The 18,998-nt window shown below is 33.0% G+C and overlaps 2 protein-coding genes across 2 annotated transcripts; both read left to right on the top strand.

Annotated features, from left to right (window-relative positions):
* The first annotated feature begins 935 nt into the window (after positions 1-935).
* Positions 936-18,492, top strand: LOC143068149 (uncharacterized). Its single transcript, XM_076241957.1, has 2 exons — positions 936-1,028; positions 13,990-18,492. The coding sequence occupies exon 2, from the start codon at positions 14,112-14,114 to the stop codon at positions 16,998-17,000; it is 2,889 nt and encodes a 962-aa protein (XP_076098072.1). The 5' UTR covers positions 936-1,028; positions 13,990-14,111; the 3' UTR covers positions 17,001-18,492.
* Positions 4,588-9,493, top strand: LOC143066268 (uncharacterized). The gene is made up of 5 exons (XM_076239260.1): positions 4,588-5,214; positions 5,578-5,743; positions 6,651-6,817; positions 8,384-8,488; positions 8,729-9,493. Exons 1-5 carry the CDS (start codon positions 4,588-4,590, stop codon positions 9,053-9,055), a joined length of 1,392 nt encoding a protein of 463 aa, XP_076095375.1. The 3' UTR covers positions 9,056-9,493.
* Positions 18,493-18,998: the final 506 nt, after the last annotated feature.

The raw sequence follows: 18,998 nt of genomic DNA, 5'->3' as shown, positions 1-18,998 counted from the left end.
CAGCAAGCTTTTTAAAACTTTTTCTCATAATTATGTATAAAATGGTATAATCTTCACATATTTTAAATTTAAGAGAAATATTCTGCGAAATAAAAGAATAATTAGCAATTTCATTTGTTCCGGTCATTGTCGAGGTTGGTCATGTCAGTCAGCGATGGTCATGTCACGTTTTTGAAAGTTTTTGAAAATAAATCTATTTTTTTTATAACATTTTGGTTTCAAAATGTGACATATCATTATATTTTTCAAATCTGAGATAATTCTTTTGAAAAATAAAAAAGTTATTAGCATTTTTATTTGGTCCTGTTATTGTCGAAGTTGGTCCTGTCATTATCAGAGTTGGTCATGTCACGTTTTCTAAAGTTTCTTACATATTTTTTTTTATTTTTTTCTTAAATCTATTTATCAAATGATGAAATCTTATTATATTTCAAATTTGAGAAAAATATTTTGAGAAATAAAAGAGAAATTAGCAATTTCATCTGGTCCGGTCATTGTCGAGGTTGATCCTGTCAGTCAGCGATGGTCATGTCACGTTTTCGAAAGTTTTTGAAAATAAATCTACATTTTTTATAACATTTTGGTTTCAAAATATGACATACCATTTTATATTTCAAATCTGAAATAATTCCTTTGAAAAATAAAAAAGTTATTAGCATTTTTATTTGGTCCTGTCATTCTCGATGTTGGTCCTGTCATTATCAGAGTTGGTCATGTCACGTTTTCTAAAGTTTCTTACAAAACTTTAATTTTTTTTTCTTAAATCTATTTATCAAATGATGAAATCTTATTATATTTTAAATTTGAGATCAATCCTTTGAGAAATGAAAAAGTTATTAGCATTTTTCATTTGGTCCTGTCATTCGGTCCTGTCATTCGGTCCAGTCATTAGTGTAACCCACAGAAAGGACAAGTTTGATACACATAATTATGTCACCATCCCCATTCCAAAATCTCCCCAGAAATCAACTGACCCAGATATTCGGACATATAAATTTCTTCTACAGCCAAGATATGATCTATTGATTGTAAGTCATCCATTTCCCTGTATAGACTGACTTTACATGTGTAAATCATAAGAAAATCCAACTTTTACACCGTATCATTTGTCATGATTATTCCTGATTTGGGATAAGGAATTTAGGATCTTAAAGATACTACTTCAAATTAGTAGTGCCAAAGGCGAAAAAATAGTTCAATGGTTTGTTGTTGAAAACTCGGGCTGAGAAAACTGTTCACTTTTAAGTATGTAACTGCACATCTACTTGTATTACTGTCATTATACTTTGAACAAAAGATAAAGAGATTCCTATTACCAATTTTGTTTGGGTGAAAAATTTAAAACTTGCATGGGATGCGCTTGAAACGAAACTGAAACAATATCAAGACACAAATTTCATACAACTATACAAACGCACTTACCAAAAATTGATACATCAAAAGCAAAGTTTGCTAACTGTGAACTAACACTGTGAACTTTTGTATACATGTATAAAATTGAGAATGGAAATGGGGAATGTGTCAAAGCGACAACAACCCGAACATAGAGCAGACAACAGCCGAAGGTCACCTATGGGTCTTCAATGTAGCGAGAAACTCCAGCACCCGTCGGAGGCGTTCTTCAGCTGGCCCCTAAACAAATATGTATACTAGTTCAGTGATAATGGACGTCATACTAAACTCCGAATTTTACACAAGAAACTAACATTAAAAAATCATACAAGACTAACAAAGGCCATGCAAAGGCTCCTGACTTAAGAACGCGCAAAATTGTGGCGGGGTTAAACATGTTGATGAGATCTCCACCCTCCCCTATACCTCTAGCCAATGTAGGAAAAACAAACGCACAACACTACGCATAGTAAAACTCAGTTTAAGAGATGTCCGAGTCCGATTTCAGAATCCATGGAGGACGTACTATAAAAAAATCAAAAAATTGTATGTTATACTTGTATGTATTGTAAATATAAGATAATGTCTTCAACTTTTATTATTTAGTACATATTACTAGTCCCATCGAACATTGCTGTTTTTCATGTAACAATAACGCAATGTAACCGTAGCCTCAATAATTATTGTTACATTCGTAATTAATCGGTTCCTTATCTAACCATGCATTCCGGCATTTAGTCCCCAATGTAACAATAATATTTTTATTATTGTTACATTTCCATGTAACCGTAGCCAGTGCCTTCTTAATAATATATTATCAATTTTGACATATTGCACTATTGTTCTATCACTACTTCTCATATGATTGATTGAGGGTCCTAATGTTTGTATCAGGTAAGCAGGTAAGACCTATAGTATAATTCAACATTCCAGTACACTGGCTGTAGACCAACAGTGTTATAATCCGACAATTTAGTCTGACTTGCAGTTACTTGTCTCTGACATAAAGAAATCTGTTATTATGGTGGAAGAAAACGAAATATTTGTAGAGAAACACAAGGTAGTGAGTCAGGTACTTGGCACAAACTGACAAAATGAAGAATTAATTATTATCAGCTTATTAAGTTGCCTAAATTTTAAAAAGGGGTTTGTGTTGTAAATGAATCAAAATTAAATCCTGTTCTGTTTGTACAATCAATCTAAGATTCCATTCCTGCTTATCATAATGAAGTTGATTATGAAAATGTCTTTACATACATGTACAAGCGCATGCACAAAGTTATTTATGATTTCTGTATTATAGTCATAACTGCTTACATGCACAGTCTTCAAGAAATTGACAGTTGTCTATTTATTCATCTTAGCTTACCAAAGGTTACGATCCAGTCCCTTTCTCTTCACCCTTGGTGGATTAAGATAGAATTTTGGAGACTTGGGGTAATGATTTTTTATTGGTCACAGTTGTAACTGACTGCATCAAATACAAGATGATCACATGTAAATGTAGAAAATATAGATAAAAAATGCCACATCCTGATTGTGCAACAATTCCTTACCCCAAAAAGGTAGAACAATATTTAGTGACAATTTTAAAGTTCATAATTATCAACTTGACGTTCCTTGTTATACATGTATATCTCATGCAAATGTTGGAATGTCAACATATATTTTCAGTCCTGCTTCACGAAATTTGTAAACACTAGACAATCGTTTTTACACCTCCACACTGAAGAGAGTTCAAATTCTACTATTGGTCAAGAATGATGATTTCTGAATGGGTTTGACTTAGAACTATCTACAGGATGATAGCACAAATGTTTAAAATGTTGGCTTAATCTGCTATTAAAAGGTGAAGAGGAGGGGATGGATCATATCCCTTGGCTAGCAAAGATGGTCTATATAATACTTTATGTTATTGTGAACCAAATGACAGTTTTCCAGAGTTACATGTATCTCCTCTTGGTCAAGGTATTTAAACTCTGTTCTATTGTCCCATTGAATAAACACAATAGCTATTGTTCTCACTTTATTTACTGGGCTGCCAAACAGTGTCTGTTCAATTCGAGAAAACGCTTTGGCAATTTTTTTTTCAAATTTAGATATTCTGTGTCCTGTGAGTAAATGAAGGTCAAGTTCAATTTTAGCTTTTCTCTTTGTTGAGTTATCACCCTTTTTAATATGCATATTAGCATGATTAGTGGTACTTTTTTGTGAATGCAATTTCCATTTGAACAGAAATTACTAATTTTACATACATTGTATATACATATTGAATTACACTACACCTTAATAAATAATTTTCACATGTTATCAGATTACTAAATAAGCAATATATATGGTTAATGTCTTATCTCACACTTTTAATTGGAGTGACAGGCTTATTTGAAAAATTTCTGTTTCCTAAGTGTTGATGATTAAAAGATATAATAGTACTGTATAAATATAGTTAAATATTACTGTTCATTATTTGACATTTTGAAGATAATTACAGATAAGTTTTATAGATTTTTTAAAGACATTGTATTAATGATAAATAAAATTTTGGGTTTTTTTCTTTGGTAAATTGTACAATGAATTTTGTGTAAAAACTAATTTTCTGAATTCTCTCTATATATATGTAAGACTCAGATCGACGTCCGGTCTCTAATCAACGTCCGTTCCTCAAATCGACGTCCAATTCTTACGTAACAATGAAACAAGACTCCAAATCGACGGCCAATTTTATGCCCCTCTAATCGACGTCCAATTTTTGGCTTCTCTAATCGACGTCCAATTTTCAGCTTCTCTAATCGACGTCCGTTTTATGAACTGGCAGCAATGACGTCATAACTTTATAAGATGACGTAGTAAGTGTCTTTCAGACAGCAATGATGGAACAAACCAACACAGTACCGGATGAAGGGTATGTTTTCGAAAGAAAAAGAAAAAAAGGGATAAGCAAAGATCCGAATGCCGAGACATTTTGGGCCGACATGCCTTATTATGTGGAAATAGCTAAAGCAAAAAGAACAAAACAGCAAATGGGGTCCGAAAAAAATTATTGCAGAACTAAAACTTGGATTATCTGAGAGAGTAGTAAAAACGGTATTAAGTCAATATTTCTATGATCAAAATACAGAATATTGTTTGTTCAGAAAATCTATTAATTTAAATGTTCACCACAGAAGATGTGTTAGCAAAAATGATTTGGTGAATATGATAAAAGAAAATCATAAAAAGGACCACAGAAAAGCAGACACAATATACGAAGCACTGAGGACAACAGTATTTCCCGTTGTCAGAGAAACCATTAAAATTCTGTTCAAAACAGAAGTTAAGTGTCAGCAATGTGCCAGTGCTATTGATTTACCAAAAACTACTACAACACGCAGACCTATTCCAGCTACGTATCCAAACAGTCGCTGGCAAGTAGATTTGAAAAAGATGCCAGCAGTAAGAGGATATACATATGCATGCAACATAATTGATTGTTATTCAAGATTTGCCTTTGGAGGACCAACAAAAACCAAAACTGCTAAAGAAATAGCAGATTTAATTCTAAAGTATCTTTACCTGTTAGGATCACCAAGAATTTTACAGTCTGATAATGGAAAAGAAATTTCAAACTCCAACCTAGCAGATGTTATTGATGTTTTTAAAACACGACAAATTCATGGGCGTCCTTATCATCCCCAAAGCCAGGGCCGGGTAGAAAGGTTTAACAGAACGTTAACAGAGTATTTTAGAATCCAGATGTCTGTACACAAAGACTGGCCTTCTGAACTTCAAGAGTTTTACTATAACTACAATAACAGAGTCCACAAAGCCAGCAACGCCTTATCAGTTATTTTTCCAGCGACCAAACTTCGCTCCCCCAGTAGATGAACAGGTAAGTTTTGTTGAAAACATATTATTATTTAATTAATTAAAAAGATATATGAATATGCTAAATTTATGATGTAACGCTATTTTATTAAAAACAAAGGGAACCTTGAATTCCGTATTTGCAAAATATTTGTAAATGTTCAATTTAATTTATTTAAGGAATAACTGTAATACTTTTTCTGTCTTTGAAGAAATAACATAAAAAATTTGGTACACACTGAATAACGCGCGTATGTACTTTAGATATTACTGCATCTCATGCAATTAGCTCACATTTTAAAATATTTGTAGATTCCATTCACAATCCTCACCCAGGAGTAGAGACTATTTTTGACCACAGCACATTTGGATGTAGAGGATAAAGATTTAGAACCTCATGGTACAGAAGAATCTACAGAGACCTATCAGCCCGAGGTCGGTGATGGTTTCATTAGTGAGCACATAAATGATGGGGTTTATCCTAGTGAAGAAAATATTTCATTTGAAGGTATAAATTTAGTACATTGTTTTTTTTATTAAAGTATATTTTTTTACCAAAAAAGGAGATTTTCAGTGTTAACTTTTGCACGTAAAATAATTCATTTTTTGCTAAATAGCTTTTGGATTTTCGAGTCCAAGTTAATAACAACAAAAAACCACACAGTTCATCATCTAGTTATATATACATGCTGTAAAGATGCATGTATACATGTATTTGATATTTACTGGTAAAATTCTACACTAGCGTGCTAAAAGTATCCAAAATCGCCATTAAAAATACGCTAAGACGACTATATATCGTTCTAGAATCTACTAAATATTTGCCACTGGACGTTAAAAAACCAACAATAGATATACACTATAATATTATAGTAGTCTACGACAAACGTTAATACTTTGTCACTTACTAACTAAAATTAAAGTAGGTACATGTACACATGTTATCCTTGTGAAGCTGGTTTCCGCGGGACTACGTACGGTCTGATGTCTATATACACTGCTAAATTTGTATGTATGTAGCATACTTGATATTCTAATTGGACACCAGGCTAGTACAATTATATCATACGGATATGCATACCATTTTGACGTACCTTATGGTAGCTGTAGTAGTATTATAAATGTTTTTTTTTTGGTTTTTTTTTTAAACTCTTTAAAGTATTATGCATCTACATATTTAGGGATCTTTCTTTATTTCGGTGTACTCGAACTGCATAGTTGCTGCTAAAAGTTAAACTATTTTTTGTTGAATATTTTTAAAGGAGAGGTGTTTAATTACAATAAAAGGTTAAATATTTGTTCAGACAATGTTAACTGGAATAATTTCAAAAATAAATAAATTGCATAAAACCAAGAGGAACGGTTCTAAACTTTAAATAATAAAGAATAATATATAAATATATTTTTTAACCCAGAAGCTATGGATAGACTTGAAATGGACACGAATGTAGAAGAAACAAGTAGAGGACAAATTAATTCTACGAATAACAATAATATCACTGAAAATGTCAATAAGGAAGCAGAGATATCAAAACAGTCAAATCCTGTAGAAGAAAATGCTGATGAAAGAATTTGTGATGATGTACGTGTGTATAAATTTACTGTGGAAAACTTGTGAAAGTTAACTCTAAATTGCAAAACAAATAAATTGACATAATAAAATGTTTTATTTGAAAAGTTTGTAAGAGGATTACATATATTTTTTTAAGTTCATAAACAATAAAAATTTAATTTAATTATAACAAATCAGTGGGCGTATTGCATTTCCGCTAATTTTCCAAAGTCCCAATACTACGTTTCCGCAAATTTAAAGTATACGTTTCCGCATTTGTATTTATTACTTTTCCGGAAAATTACCTGGTAAATTATAAATATGTGAATATAATTATATTAGATAAATATTTTATTTTATTTTCTTAATAAAGAAAAGGTTCTGATCTTATATCTTCAATATATTAGATATAACTAGTTGACTCTGGATTTTGGTAAATGGCTAACACATTTCTTTGGTTTGGCTTACTTACCAGCTGACATGATTAAAGCATGCTTTGTTGAATTAATACTATAATAATAGCCGATTCTCCATCTGATAATAAATGCATAAAGTTTGCCGATTATATATTGGAGTTTTATATAGATAGCAATTCGAGATTTCCACCAACCATTTGGGCATCACGTCCTGACCCCGACCAAAAGAGAACAATGAATGGTGCTGAGTCTTTTCTTTTTTGTCCATTGGCGGATCCAAGGGGAGGGGGTTGGAACCCCCCTTTTTTTGGCCGATCAATGCATTTGAATGGGAACATATAGTTGGAACCCCCCTTTTTGTCCTGGGTTGGGACCCCCTTTTTTTAAAATGGCTGGATCCGCCCCTGTTGTCTGTGTCGATGTGTTATTGAAACTGCAAACAACATCTTACATTAAGATGAGAACTCTAACTGTAAAAGCACCCGTTCGGAAGTATAAAAAGGAGAAGATGAACTTCCTTCTTGAACAAAATATAAAACTTTTAAACGGAGAATGTACTACTGTGGACTTTGTTCGACGTGTGGGCTACAAATATATCTGCCAGAACTGACTTATGAATTCATATCAAGTTATATCGGATTAGTGCTAACTTTTGAACATATGTTTTCATCCATTTTAATGATGATTTTTACTTGCATGTTTTGATGACCTTTAACTTAATAAATACTGATTTTTTTATTATGGCTTTGCTTTCGATCAACAGGTATTCCTTAATTATTTGCGGACAATTAATAATTATTTTTTGCGGAATTATAGTTACTTTTTTTCCGGAAAAGTAAGATGCGGAAACGTAATCTATTTTTTCCGGAAACGTCATCTTTTTTTTCCGGAAAAGTAATGCCAATTTGCAGAAACGTAAAACGCCGAAATCAGTACTACACGAAAAGAATCGTTTTAACTTATACCAATTAAACATGCTTTTCAAATTTTTTAATGTTAATGGGTGACTGTCTCAATAAAGTATAATAACATCTCATGTATATATACTTTATGTGAAAATAGAAATTAATATTATATTTAAATAAGATTCAACAAATTTATAAACGTCCGAAATGTTTTAAACAATATTCGTATTTATGGGAAAAAAAACCTGAAACTATACATTTTTTTCTATTTTTAGGAAGCTGTTGATTGCGATCCATTGGCCAGTGCCAGCCACTATTACAGAGCTTTATACGAGCGCCAGTTTGGTACAGATCTTACAAATGAAATTAACCCAAATTACGTAAGATTTTGATGACAATTGTTGATTTGTTACATTATTTCAGTGTTAAACTTAAGCTTATCACTTAAAAAGATAAACTATAAAATCTAACTGATAATATTATCTTAATTGACGACATATTGATCGTAAAAGTGCTATTTTTCTTAATATTTACAAGTTATACTTTTCGGTCAATCTAATCAATTGCTATATAAAATTTAAATTTCAAATGTACTTTTAGACTTATAATCTATTTTTTAGAATCCATGTACTTCACAAAATCAATTTGTTAACGAGGGACTAATGGAATATTTGAAGGAAAAACAGCTAGAATTATATCCCTTAGAGTTATTTGGTGGAGACTCCGAAAATGTATTTACACCTGCAGTGGGAGAAGTTTTACAGTTTAGGACCAATCCCGCCATGAACAAGGGAACAGCCGTATTTGTTAGTGGATACTGGAGAAAAGGAAAATGTATAAATATCATCAATAATATGTCAAGAGGAAAATTGTTTGTAATAGAAGATGACAATACAAAATACAAATTTGAACTCAACAGATACCAGCTTAGACCTTACAATTGTTAAACATATTCTCAGTGCCAAATAAAATATATTTAAAAAATATGTTTTTTTTTATTACCAGCTATCTAATTAGGTTTTGATACAATTTTCGGAATTAAATTATATTCATTTAAAACAAAAAGATGTGGTATGATTTTTACTAAGACAAACATCCACCAGAGTTGAAATAAAGGCAACCATACGGCCATCAACAATGATAAAAACCATACGGTAATGTTATTGATTTAAATCCTCTTCATTATTAAAAGCCATATTGAAAATGACATTGAATACAGAAGACCACAATAAATGTAGGTCGTTGTTTTTTAGCAATATTTGGACGTCGATTAGAGGATCAAAATATTGGACGTCGATTTGAGAATGTGACGTCAGATTTGGACGTCGATTTGAGGATTAAAATATTGGACGTCGATTTGAGAATGTGACGTCAGGTTTGGACGTCGATTTGAGGAACGGACGTCGATTAGAGACCAGACGTTGATCTGAGTCTAACATATATATTTTTTATACGACCGCAAAAATTGAAAATTTTTTGGTCGTATATTAGTATCACGTTGGCGTCGTCGTCGTCATCCGAATACTTTTAGTTTTCGCACTCTAACTTTAGTAAAAGTGGATAGAAATCTATGAAATTTTAACACAAGGTTTATGACCACAAAAGGAAGGTTGGGATTGATTTTGGAAGTTTTCGTCCCAACATTTTAGGAATTAGGGGCCAATTGTTTTACATTGTCTTATCGGGCCTTTTATATCTGACTATGCTGTATGGGCTTTGCTCATTGTTGAAGGCCGTACGGTGACCTATAGTTGTTAATGTCTGTGTCATTTTGGTCTTTTGTGGATAGTTGTCTCATTGGCAATCATACCACATCTTCTTTTTTATATAAAAAGGGCCCAAATAAGCATTTTCTTGGTTTTCGCACTATAACTTTAGTTTAAGTTAATAGAAATATATGAAATTTTGACACAAGGTTTATGACTACAAAAGAAAGGTTGGGATTGATTTTGGGAGTTTTGGTTTCAACAGTTTAGGAATTAGGGGCCAAAAAGGGGCCCAAATAAGCATTTTTCTTGGTTTTCGCACCATAACTTTAGTATAAGTAAATAGAAATCTATGAAATTTAAACACAAGGTTTATGACCATAAAAGGAAGGTTGGGATTGATTTTGAAAGTTTTGGTCCCAACAGTTTAGGAATAAGTGGCCCAAAGGGTCCAAAATTAAACTTTGTTTGATTTCATCAAAAATTGAAGAATTGGGGTTCTTTGATATGCCGAATCTAACTGTGTATGTAGATTCTTAATTTTTGGTCCCGTTTTCAAATTGGTCGACATTAAGGTCCAAAGGGTCCAAAATTAAACTTAGTTTGATTTAAAAAAGAATTGAATCCTTGGGGTTCTTTGATATGCTGAATCTAAAAATGAACTTAGATTTTTGATTATTGGCCCAGTTTTCATGTTGGTCCAAATCGGGGTCCAAAATTAAACTTTGTTTGATTTCATCAAAAATTGAATAATTGGAGTTCTTTGATATGCCAAATTTAACTACATGTATGTAGATTCTTAATTTTTGGTCTCATTTTCAAATTGGTCTACATTAAAGTCCACAGGGTCCAAAATTAAACTAAGTTTGATTTTAACAAAAATTGAATTCTTGGGCTTCTTTGATATGCTGAATCTTGAAGTTGGTCCAAATCAGGATCCAAAATTATTATATTTAGTATTGTGCAATAGCAAGAAATTTTCAATTGCACAGTATTCAGCAATAGCAAGAAATCTTCAATTGCACAGTATTGTGCAATAGCAAGAAATTTTCAATTGCACAGTATTGCGCAATAGCAAGAAATCTTCAATTGCACAGTATTGTGCAATAGCAAATATTTTCAATTGCACAGTATTGCGCAATAGCAAGAAATATCTAATTGCACAATATTGTGCAATAGCAAGAAATTTTCAATTGGAGTTATCTTTCTTTGTCGAGAATAGTAGTTGAATCAACTTAAATCATTGTTTTATACAATATACAATGTATATTCACTTTTACTACCAACTGATAAATTAAAACAATCTTTACCATTCAGTGATAACAAACACTTTTTTTTTACATTTTAATATGTATTTAAATGAGTAGTTATTGTTGCAAACTCCATTAGAAATTTGAATTGAGATCAGTTTTGGAAAAAGGGAAAGGGGGATGTGAAAAAAAAATGGGGGGGGGTCAATTTTTCTCATTTCAGATTTCATAAATAAAAAGAAAATTTTTTCAATCATTTTTTGGAGAGGATTAACATTCAACAGCATAGTGAATTGCTCAAAGGCAAAAAAAATTTTTTAAGTTCATTAGACCACATTCATTCTGTGTCAGAAAACCTATGCTGTGTCAACTATTTAATCACAATCCAAATTTAGAGCTGAATCCAGCTTGAATGTTGTGTCCATACTTGCCCCAACCGTTCAGGGTTCAACCTCTGCGGTCGTATAAAGCTGTGCCCTGCGGAGCATCTGGTTTATCTATACTATTAAACGAGAAGACCTCATTTTGGGTGTCGCTTCTCCTCCTTCCACAGTAAATTAATCATCATGCCTCTGTGTCCTATAGGTAACATGTATAGTCGCATTTGTCATCCATTCTTATGATCATTCAGTTTGGGTTATTTTGGAATAAAAACGAAAAAGAATGCGTCCGGATATTTTCCCGTCATTGGACAAAATTTTAAGTCAGATTAGTCTTCCGGTTTGTGCTTTTCTGTATTTTGAACATACAAAGACTATGAATAAAGTATATAAATTTGCTTTGTGCTATCATTTTGAGTTCTAGCATGTATCATCCTTGCTTAACGTGTTTCAGTTTGGGTTATTTAGGGAGGAAAACGAAAATGAATAATATTTGCTATTTACTATCAATTAGTTTACAGTGGCGGATCCAGAACATGAGGGGGGGGGGGGGGCGCTGACTGACCTAAACGGGGGGGGGGGGGGCGTTCCTCTCATGCTTCAGTGATTCCCCATATAATCAACAATTTTTTTTTCAACGAAATGGGGGGCAGGGTCCCAGCCCCCCCCCCCCCCCCCCCCCCCCCTTGGGATCCGCTTATGGATTAATATCAACGGCGGTCACTGCGGATATATTTCTGTATACTTACATACATTTATTTACTATGAATAACTGTTTTTGTTACAAAAACAGAAGGTATAAAAATCGGGGTATTTGGAAAATAGGTGGAAGGCAAAAAAAATGTGCCCAGTCCCTAAGTACCTTTGACTTTTGATACCTCTCCTGAAATTCTTCAGTCAGTATATTTTTTTTTACAGTTTACATACGCTCTATTTCCCCGCGATTTCGCGGGTGTGTTCTAGTTTATATAAAGCAAACTCCTCAACAACTAAGCTTATAGTGTATAATATAATAAACATATATTTAGATTTCTTATTTTGGGGCCTGTTTTCCAGTTGGTCCAAATCAGGGTCCAAAATTAAACTTTGTTTGTTTTCAACATAAATTGAATAAATATAGGTTTCTTTGAAAAAATTAATCTGAACCTGTATTTTTTTCATTATTTATCAGATACAAATATAATACCACAATTTTGTCAGAAATATACTTTAAATGTTTGAATCAGTGTTTACATTGATTGAAACAGATTGAAAATATATTTTTTATATTGAATAATACAATATCACATCACATGCAATAGATCCGATCACCTTCGAGTTCATCCGTCACCCGAAATAACTCGTCAATTATGCGAGCCTTTATGACGTCATATACCAGATAGAGGGGATGGCCTTTATTCCTGCACTATTAACGTTCATCAAGCGTCTGAGTGATTGTCATTGTGCAGGATAAACTAGAAATAATATTTGTTTTGGAAGTACTTAATTACAATTCCCTAAGGCAACAACCATTTTCTTATCTGGGGGGGGGGGCCTGGGATTTTTATTGTGTTCATAATTTTTTTTCAGTACCTTCCTCCGACAAAATATTTTTTACTTATGAGAAGGAAAGCAAAATTTTTTTTCCTATAATGTGGAACAGAAATACAATTTTTTTTCACAAAACCATAAAATTAACATAAAATTCATTTTAATTTTTTAATTGATGTAAAATGTAAAGTGCATGGCTCTGTCTATATCCTGGCATTGGCTGTTGTCTCAGTTGTTTTTTTTAGCCCACTTTCTACATTATGATATTCTCGGAGTCCGTCATACAGGTATCCTTAAATTTTAATACTGCAATTGAAGTGGCCACCATTTCCATATGTAATGGCAAATAGTGAGTAGCTCCAACTTATAAAATCCACTGTTTCCAACTATGATAATTGACATTCCATTGAAAAAAGTGGTATAAAGAATGATACAAACGGAAAATACTACCAGTATACAAGTCTGTGTCATACACAATCAGGGCTATCTTAAAAGACTGCTTATGATACCATATTTATTCCTGTTATAAAATGACCATTTCATGTTTATAATAGTTGCAGTTTTAAGTATGGTCTTACAGTAGTAACATATATATGCGGGAGATTTGGAATTCTTATAAATATTTCTGGATCAAACACTATTATAGGAACATACAAAAAGTGATAAGGTATAAAGATCTATAAATAGAAAATCTTAGCTTAATCTGTATACTGGACAGATGTTTATAATCTGCTGTTTCACTGTCTAGTCTGTTGTTTGTTTCACCATTCTCAAATTCAGCAGTGCAAAACAAAAATAGCTATTGTATTATTCAATTGGACAATAGAATAGAAAAAAAGTAAAAATACCCTGACCAAGAGGAGATGACTCTGTGGAGAACTTTCATTTTGTTCACAATAACCTATTTATGATAATCACATTGAATTCACTAAAATTAATATCATTGACAACAATTATGCAGATATGTTAGAAAAATAGAAAACCCATGAAAATATTTAAAATTTTATATTTTCAGGCAAAAAAGGAAAAGAGAAATGAAAAGGTCAAAGACCACCGTCAAGCTGCAATAACCATGAGCAAGTAATTGATAATGAAGGATGAGGATATCAATCCTAGATATTATTTATTGCAAATTTTATGGACAGATTGGAATTTTTTTTAACTGTAATGGAAAATAAAACAGACATAATACTGGGGACTACTGAAGAAACTCTTCCCCGTATTGAAAATATATGGACAGTAACACAGAGGCAGAATAATGATGAAATAAAATATAAAGAAAAAAAGGGTTCTATTAACACAATAGACATGGAAAGTGAAAGTGACGTTTGTATATCAAGTGAAGATGATACAAATACCATTAAAAAAGTCAAAGACTTGGATTTTGAAGACAAAATAAAAACAGGAAATAATGAACACATTGTTTCAGATAATGAGCCTAAACCATTACCAGAAGGCAAAGCAGAAGAGAAAATATGTATGTATATACAGACAAATTTGGCTTCAGATGTCATAAGAGGTGAAGAGGGTGCCAGTACCAGCCACAAACAGGAAGATAAATCATTCCATTGTAATCAATGTAACAAAAAATGTAGGAGTATGATGTCCCTTAATAATCACAGAAAAATTCATACTGCAGGAAAAATCTATAGCTGTAGCCTGTGTGGAGAAATTTTTCCAAAGAATTATCTTCTGAAGGAACACATGATAACCCACAATGCAAAGTGTGACTGTGTTGTATGTGGTAAGAGTTTTAATCAGCAGATCAAATTGAAAAGGCACATGTCAATACATAAAAACAAGAAATCCCACATTTGTAATATGTGTAATAAAGCATTTAGTGACAAGCGGAGCAAAGAAAGACATATGATTATTGCATGTCCAAAACTTCCAAAGAACAATAGAGTTGTTCAGCATTTCAAGACACACAAGGGTATTTGGCCATATGCATATTTGTTTAAGAAAGGTAATGAAAATAAGACGAAACAGTTTATAGATAAAGATTTTCAACTACACACTACTGATCAAACTTTTTTTACCACAATCAAAGATGAAGATATGATAATCAAAGATTCAGAAAATGCTTGCTCAGCTCTCTATGATGAAGAACTGCATTCAGAAGACTGGCAGGTTGTTGGTTTTACGACACATGACTCAGAAATGATAATTGATGATACAGTATCTGATCATTTTAAGCTGAAAGACACGAAAATGCAAAGCAAAGAATCAGATTTTTTAGTTCAGACAAATGAAGAAATGTATACAAAAAAACCAGAACCAGTATCTTCTGTGAGCACAAAAAATGAAACAGTTGCAAAAGATTTTAAATCTGATAATAAAATGAAGAAAATCATAGAGACATATGATAAAGATTCAATCTCTTCTATTCCAACAAAAAAAGATACAACAATAAATAACAAAACTTTCACAACTGATTGTAGAACAGAGGGGATGGATATCAAAGAATCACCCTGTCCTAATGAAATGATTAACCAAGCCGAAAAGGAAATAAAAATAAGTTCCAAACAAGAAGACTCTTCGTCAGGGATAGATTTAGAACATATGAATGAAGATCCAATATCTAAACGTTCATCAAAGAAAACCAAAGAAGCACAAAATAAGAATTCAACAACTCCAATTCACATATCATTACATTCTGATGAAAACCCATATAACTGTGGCACATGTGGTAAAGGATTTATAGCAAACAATAGTTTCAAAGCTCACATGAGACAACACTCATGTGAAAAACCCTACACCTGCAATACATGTGGTGCTAAATTTTCAAATAAACGCAAGTTTGATACGCACATGAGAACACACTCAAATGGGATGAAATATACTTGTAATGTGTGTTGCAAACAAGTTTCAAGGATTGATGTATTTGAGAGACACATGAGAACACATGCAGACTTACATGGTGTTTCAACATCTGATTATCTTGAGCTTAAAGACATAAAAGCACATGACAAAAAATCAGATCTTCTAATGCAGACCACTGAAGAAGTGCATACTAATGAACAAGAACCAGTTTCTTCTGTCGAGAAAATAGAAACAGTTGCAAAGGATTTTCAATCTGTATTTATTAAGAAGAAATTGATAAAACTAGATGATAAAGATTCAAAACCTTCTGTTCGAACAAGGAGAAATACGGAAGATAATAACAAGAATGTCACAGCTGATGGTAATACAGAATATCTTAATAAAGATCCATCATCTAATTCATCAATAAAGAAGAAAAAAGAAGCACAAAATAAGAAGTCAACATCTCCATGTCAAGCAAAAAATGGAGAAATGAATACTCCATTACTTGGAAATAAAGAGAGTCAAAAATCTACAAACAATGTAAATAAGCCATATGTTTGTCATTTGTGTAGTAAAGGATTTTCACGAACTGATACACTTAGAGTACATATCAAATCACATTCAGGTCAGAAACCTTTCTTATGCTCTTTTTGTGGTAAAACATTTCTTTCAAATCAGCATTTGGGTGTTCATTTGTTATCACATTCTGATGAAAAGCCTTTCAAATGCAGCACATGTGGTAAAAGATTTAAAGCAAGCAATAGGATGAAAGTTCACATGCGACAGCACTCAGGTGAAACACCGTACTTATGCATTACTTGTGGTGAAAGTTTTTCTTACCGTAGGCATCTACAGGAACATATAACTGAACATACAGGAAAGAAGCCTCACAGCTGTGCTACATGTGGCAAAGGCTTTATTGAAAATTGTGAGTTACAAGCCCACATGAGAACTCACTCAGGTGAGAGACCACACTCATGCACCATATGTGGTTCAGCATTTGCAGATAAACGTAATCTTAATAGGCATGTTAAAAGACACACTGAAGGGATGAAGTATACCTGTAATGTTTGTGGCAAAAAGGTATCAAGAGTTGATGCATTAAACAGACACATGAGAAAGCATACAGATTTACGTGAGAAATCTAACCTGTGCAAGTTATGTGGTAAAGGTTTTTACATGAATCAACACCTAATTAATCATATGAAAACCCATGCTTGAAGAAATTGGTAGAATGACACTTAGATGAATAGAAAAAATAATAGTTTAACTGATAACATAGTATTATCAAATTTATATGTAGGACTCTAAAGTGTGACGGGGACGCTAAAGTGCGATAGTCTACGCTAAAGTGCGATGCTTACATACGCTAAAGTCCGATGGTCCGCGAAAGTATAGATGTAAAAACGTAGTTTGATTATGATGTTAACAGTCGTTTATACAAACCAAAAAATTATGTAAATGCCGAAGATTCATCACGAAAATTTGATTAACAACTTTTAAACCGGAATGTGCTTGACTTAATTTCAAACCTAACCGAGCTTAGTCGGATAAAACAAATGTGTTTATTTTCGGGTGCTGGAAGAATGACTGCATAGACCTTTGACAACATTTCTATATAGATACAAAATAGTATACGCAGAGGTATCCTGTTTCCTGTATCCTGGTTCTATTCGAAACGAACAGATACTTAAAATCATTGTTTACGTTGCAGTCTACTTAGGGTCTCATTAAAACAATGTCAATTTTATTGAAAATTAACATCGGTAAAATAGAGGTATTTGTAACTTATGTGACGACTGTAAGGGGGGTGTTCATAGTAGTGATAGACTGTGTGTACGGCAAGCTATACAAACAATCACAATATCAATGTGCCCGAATTGTTAAAAAAATCATTTAACAGGACATACAGTATTTTGTGACACCTAAATGTTTTTTTTTTAAGTAATTATTACGTGGTTGGTCTTTTAAATTTAGAAACAATCACTTAAGCCTGTCGGTAAATTATAACCAAGCCTATCACATATGTAATACCTTAGCTAATGTATTCATAGGCGGATCCAGGGGGCCCTGGGGGGCCCAGGCCCCCCCCTTTCAGTGGCGGATCCAGGGGGGGGGTTCCGGGGGTGCGCACCCCCCCTTTATTTTTGCCGATCAATGCATTTGTATCGGGACATATGTTTTGCACCCCCCCCTTTGCCCTGGGTGCCCTGGGTTAGCACCCCCCCTTTCGAAAATTCCTGCATCCGCCCCTGCCTTTCGTGGGAAAAATTTGGTTGATTATATAGGGAATCATTGAAGCATGACTGGAGCGGGCCCCCCCTTAGGTCAGTCAATGCCCCCCCCCCCCCCCCCCTTAGGAAAAGTTCTGGATCCGCCACTGGTATTTACTAGCTTTTGCAAAAAAAAGGACCATTTTTTTTAAATCCATGAACTTTTATCCCCTAACCTATGGTCCATTGCATGATAAACCATCGTGCATTAACAAAAAAACAACCATCGCACTTTAGCGTGAGACACCATCGTACTTTAGCGTAGACGATCGCACTTTAGAGTCCTACATATATTACATTAATCATTTCGTACATGGAAGGCATAAAATCAAATAAAATTAATGATTTTGTAGATATATTAACTGTTTTAATCAATTTTTCCAAAATATAGAAAAATGTAGTTCACCTGACTAAAATTTCTATATGAATATTTGCCTTCAGTTTCTTCCTTTATTTCTAATATTTTGTTAAAAATGATTATGTGGGGTATATATCAATGAGGCAACATCTTTTAAAAGTCACAAAAACCTTAACAAATCATGAGATCAAAATACAAGTAGAAAGGTGTCTGTTCAATATGTCAAGTTCTCAACTTCTTAATCATGACTCAAAAATGATGTGAATACATTTATAAAAGATTGCCAAATAGATTTGTAACTGCCATCAGCACAATAATCCAAATTATAAAAAAATACCATTAAGATATATGACAACAGACAACCACTGACAAGGTTCTTGACTTGGGAGAGGCACGTACAAATAATTCTAGGTTAAACTAGTTTTTAGAGATCTCATACCTACTTTTTCATGCCCCTGCCGCAGAAGAGAGGCCATTCAGATTTACCCTTGTCAGTTTGTACGTCTGTACTGCAGTCTGTTTGTCCATCCATTTGTAGCTCCTAAAGTTGGTTTATGTTTTCTTACTTTAGTTTGCCTCCATCAAATG

This window comes from Mytilus galloprovincialis, chromosome 3 (genome assembly GCF_965363235.1).
Source record: "Mytilus galloprovincialis chromosome 3, xbMytGall1.hap1.1, whole genome shotgun sequence".
Classification (NCBI taxonomy): domain Eukaryota; kingdom Metazoa; phylum Mollusca; class Bivalvia; order Mytilida; family Mytilidae; genus Mytilus; species Mytilus galloprovincialis.
The sequence above is the reverse complement of the archived record's forward strand: the minus strand, read 5'-3'. Positions and strand labels throughout refer to the sequence as shown.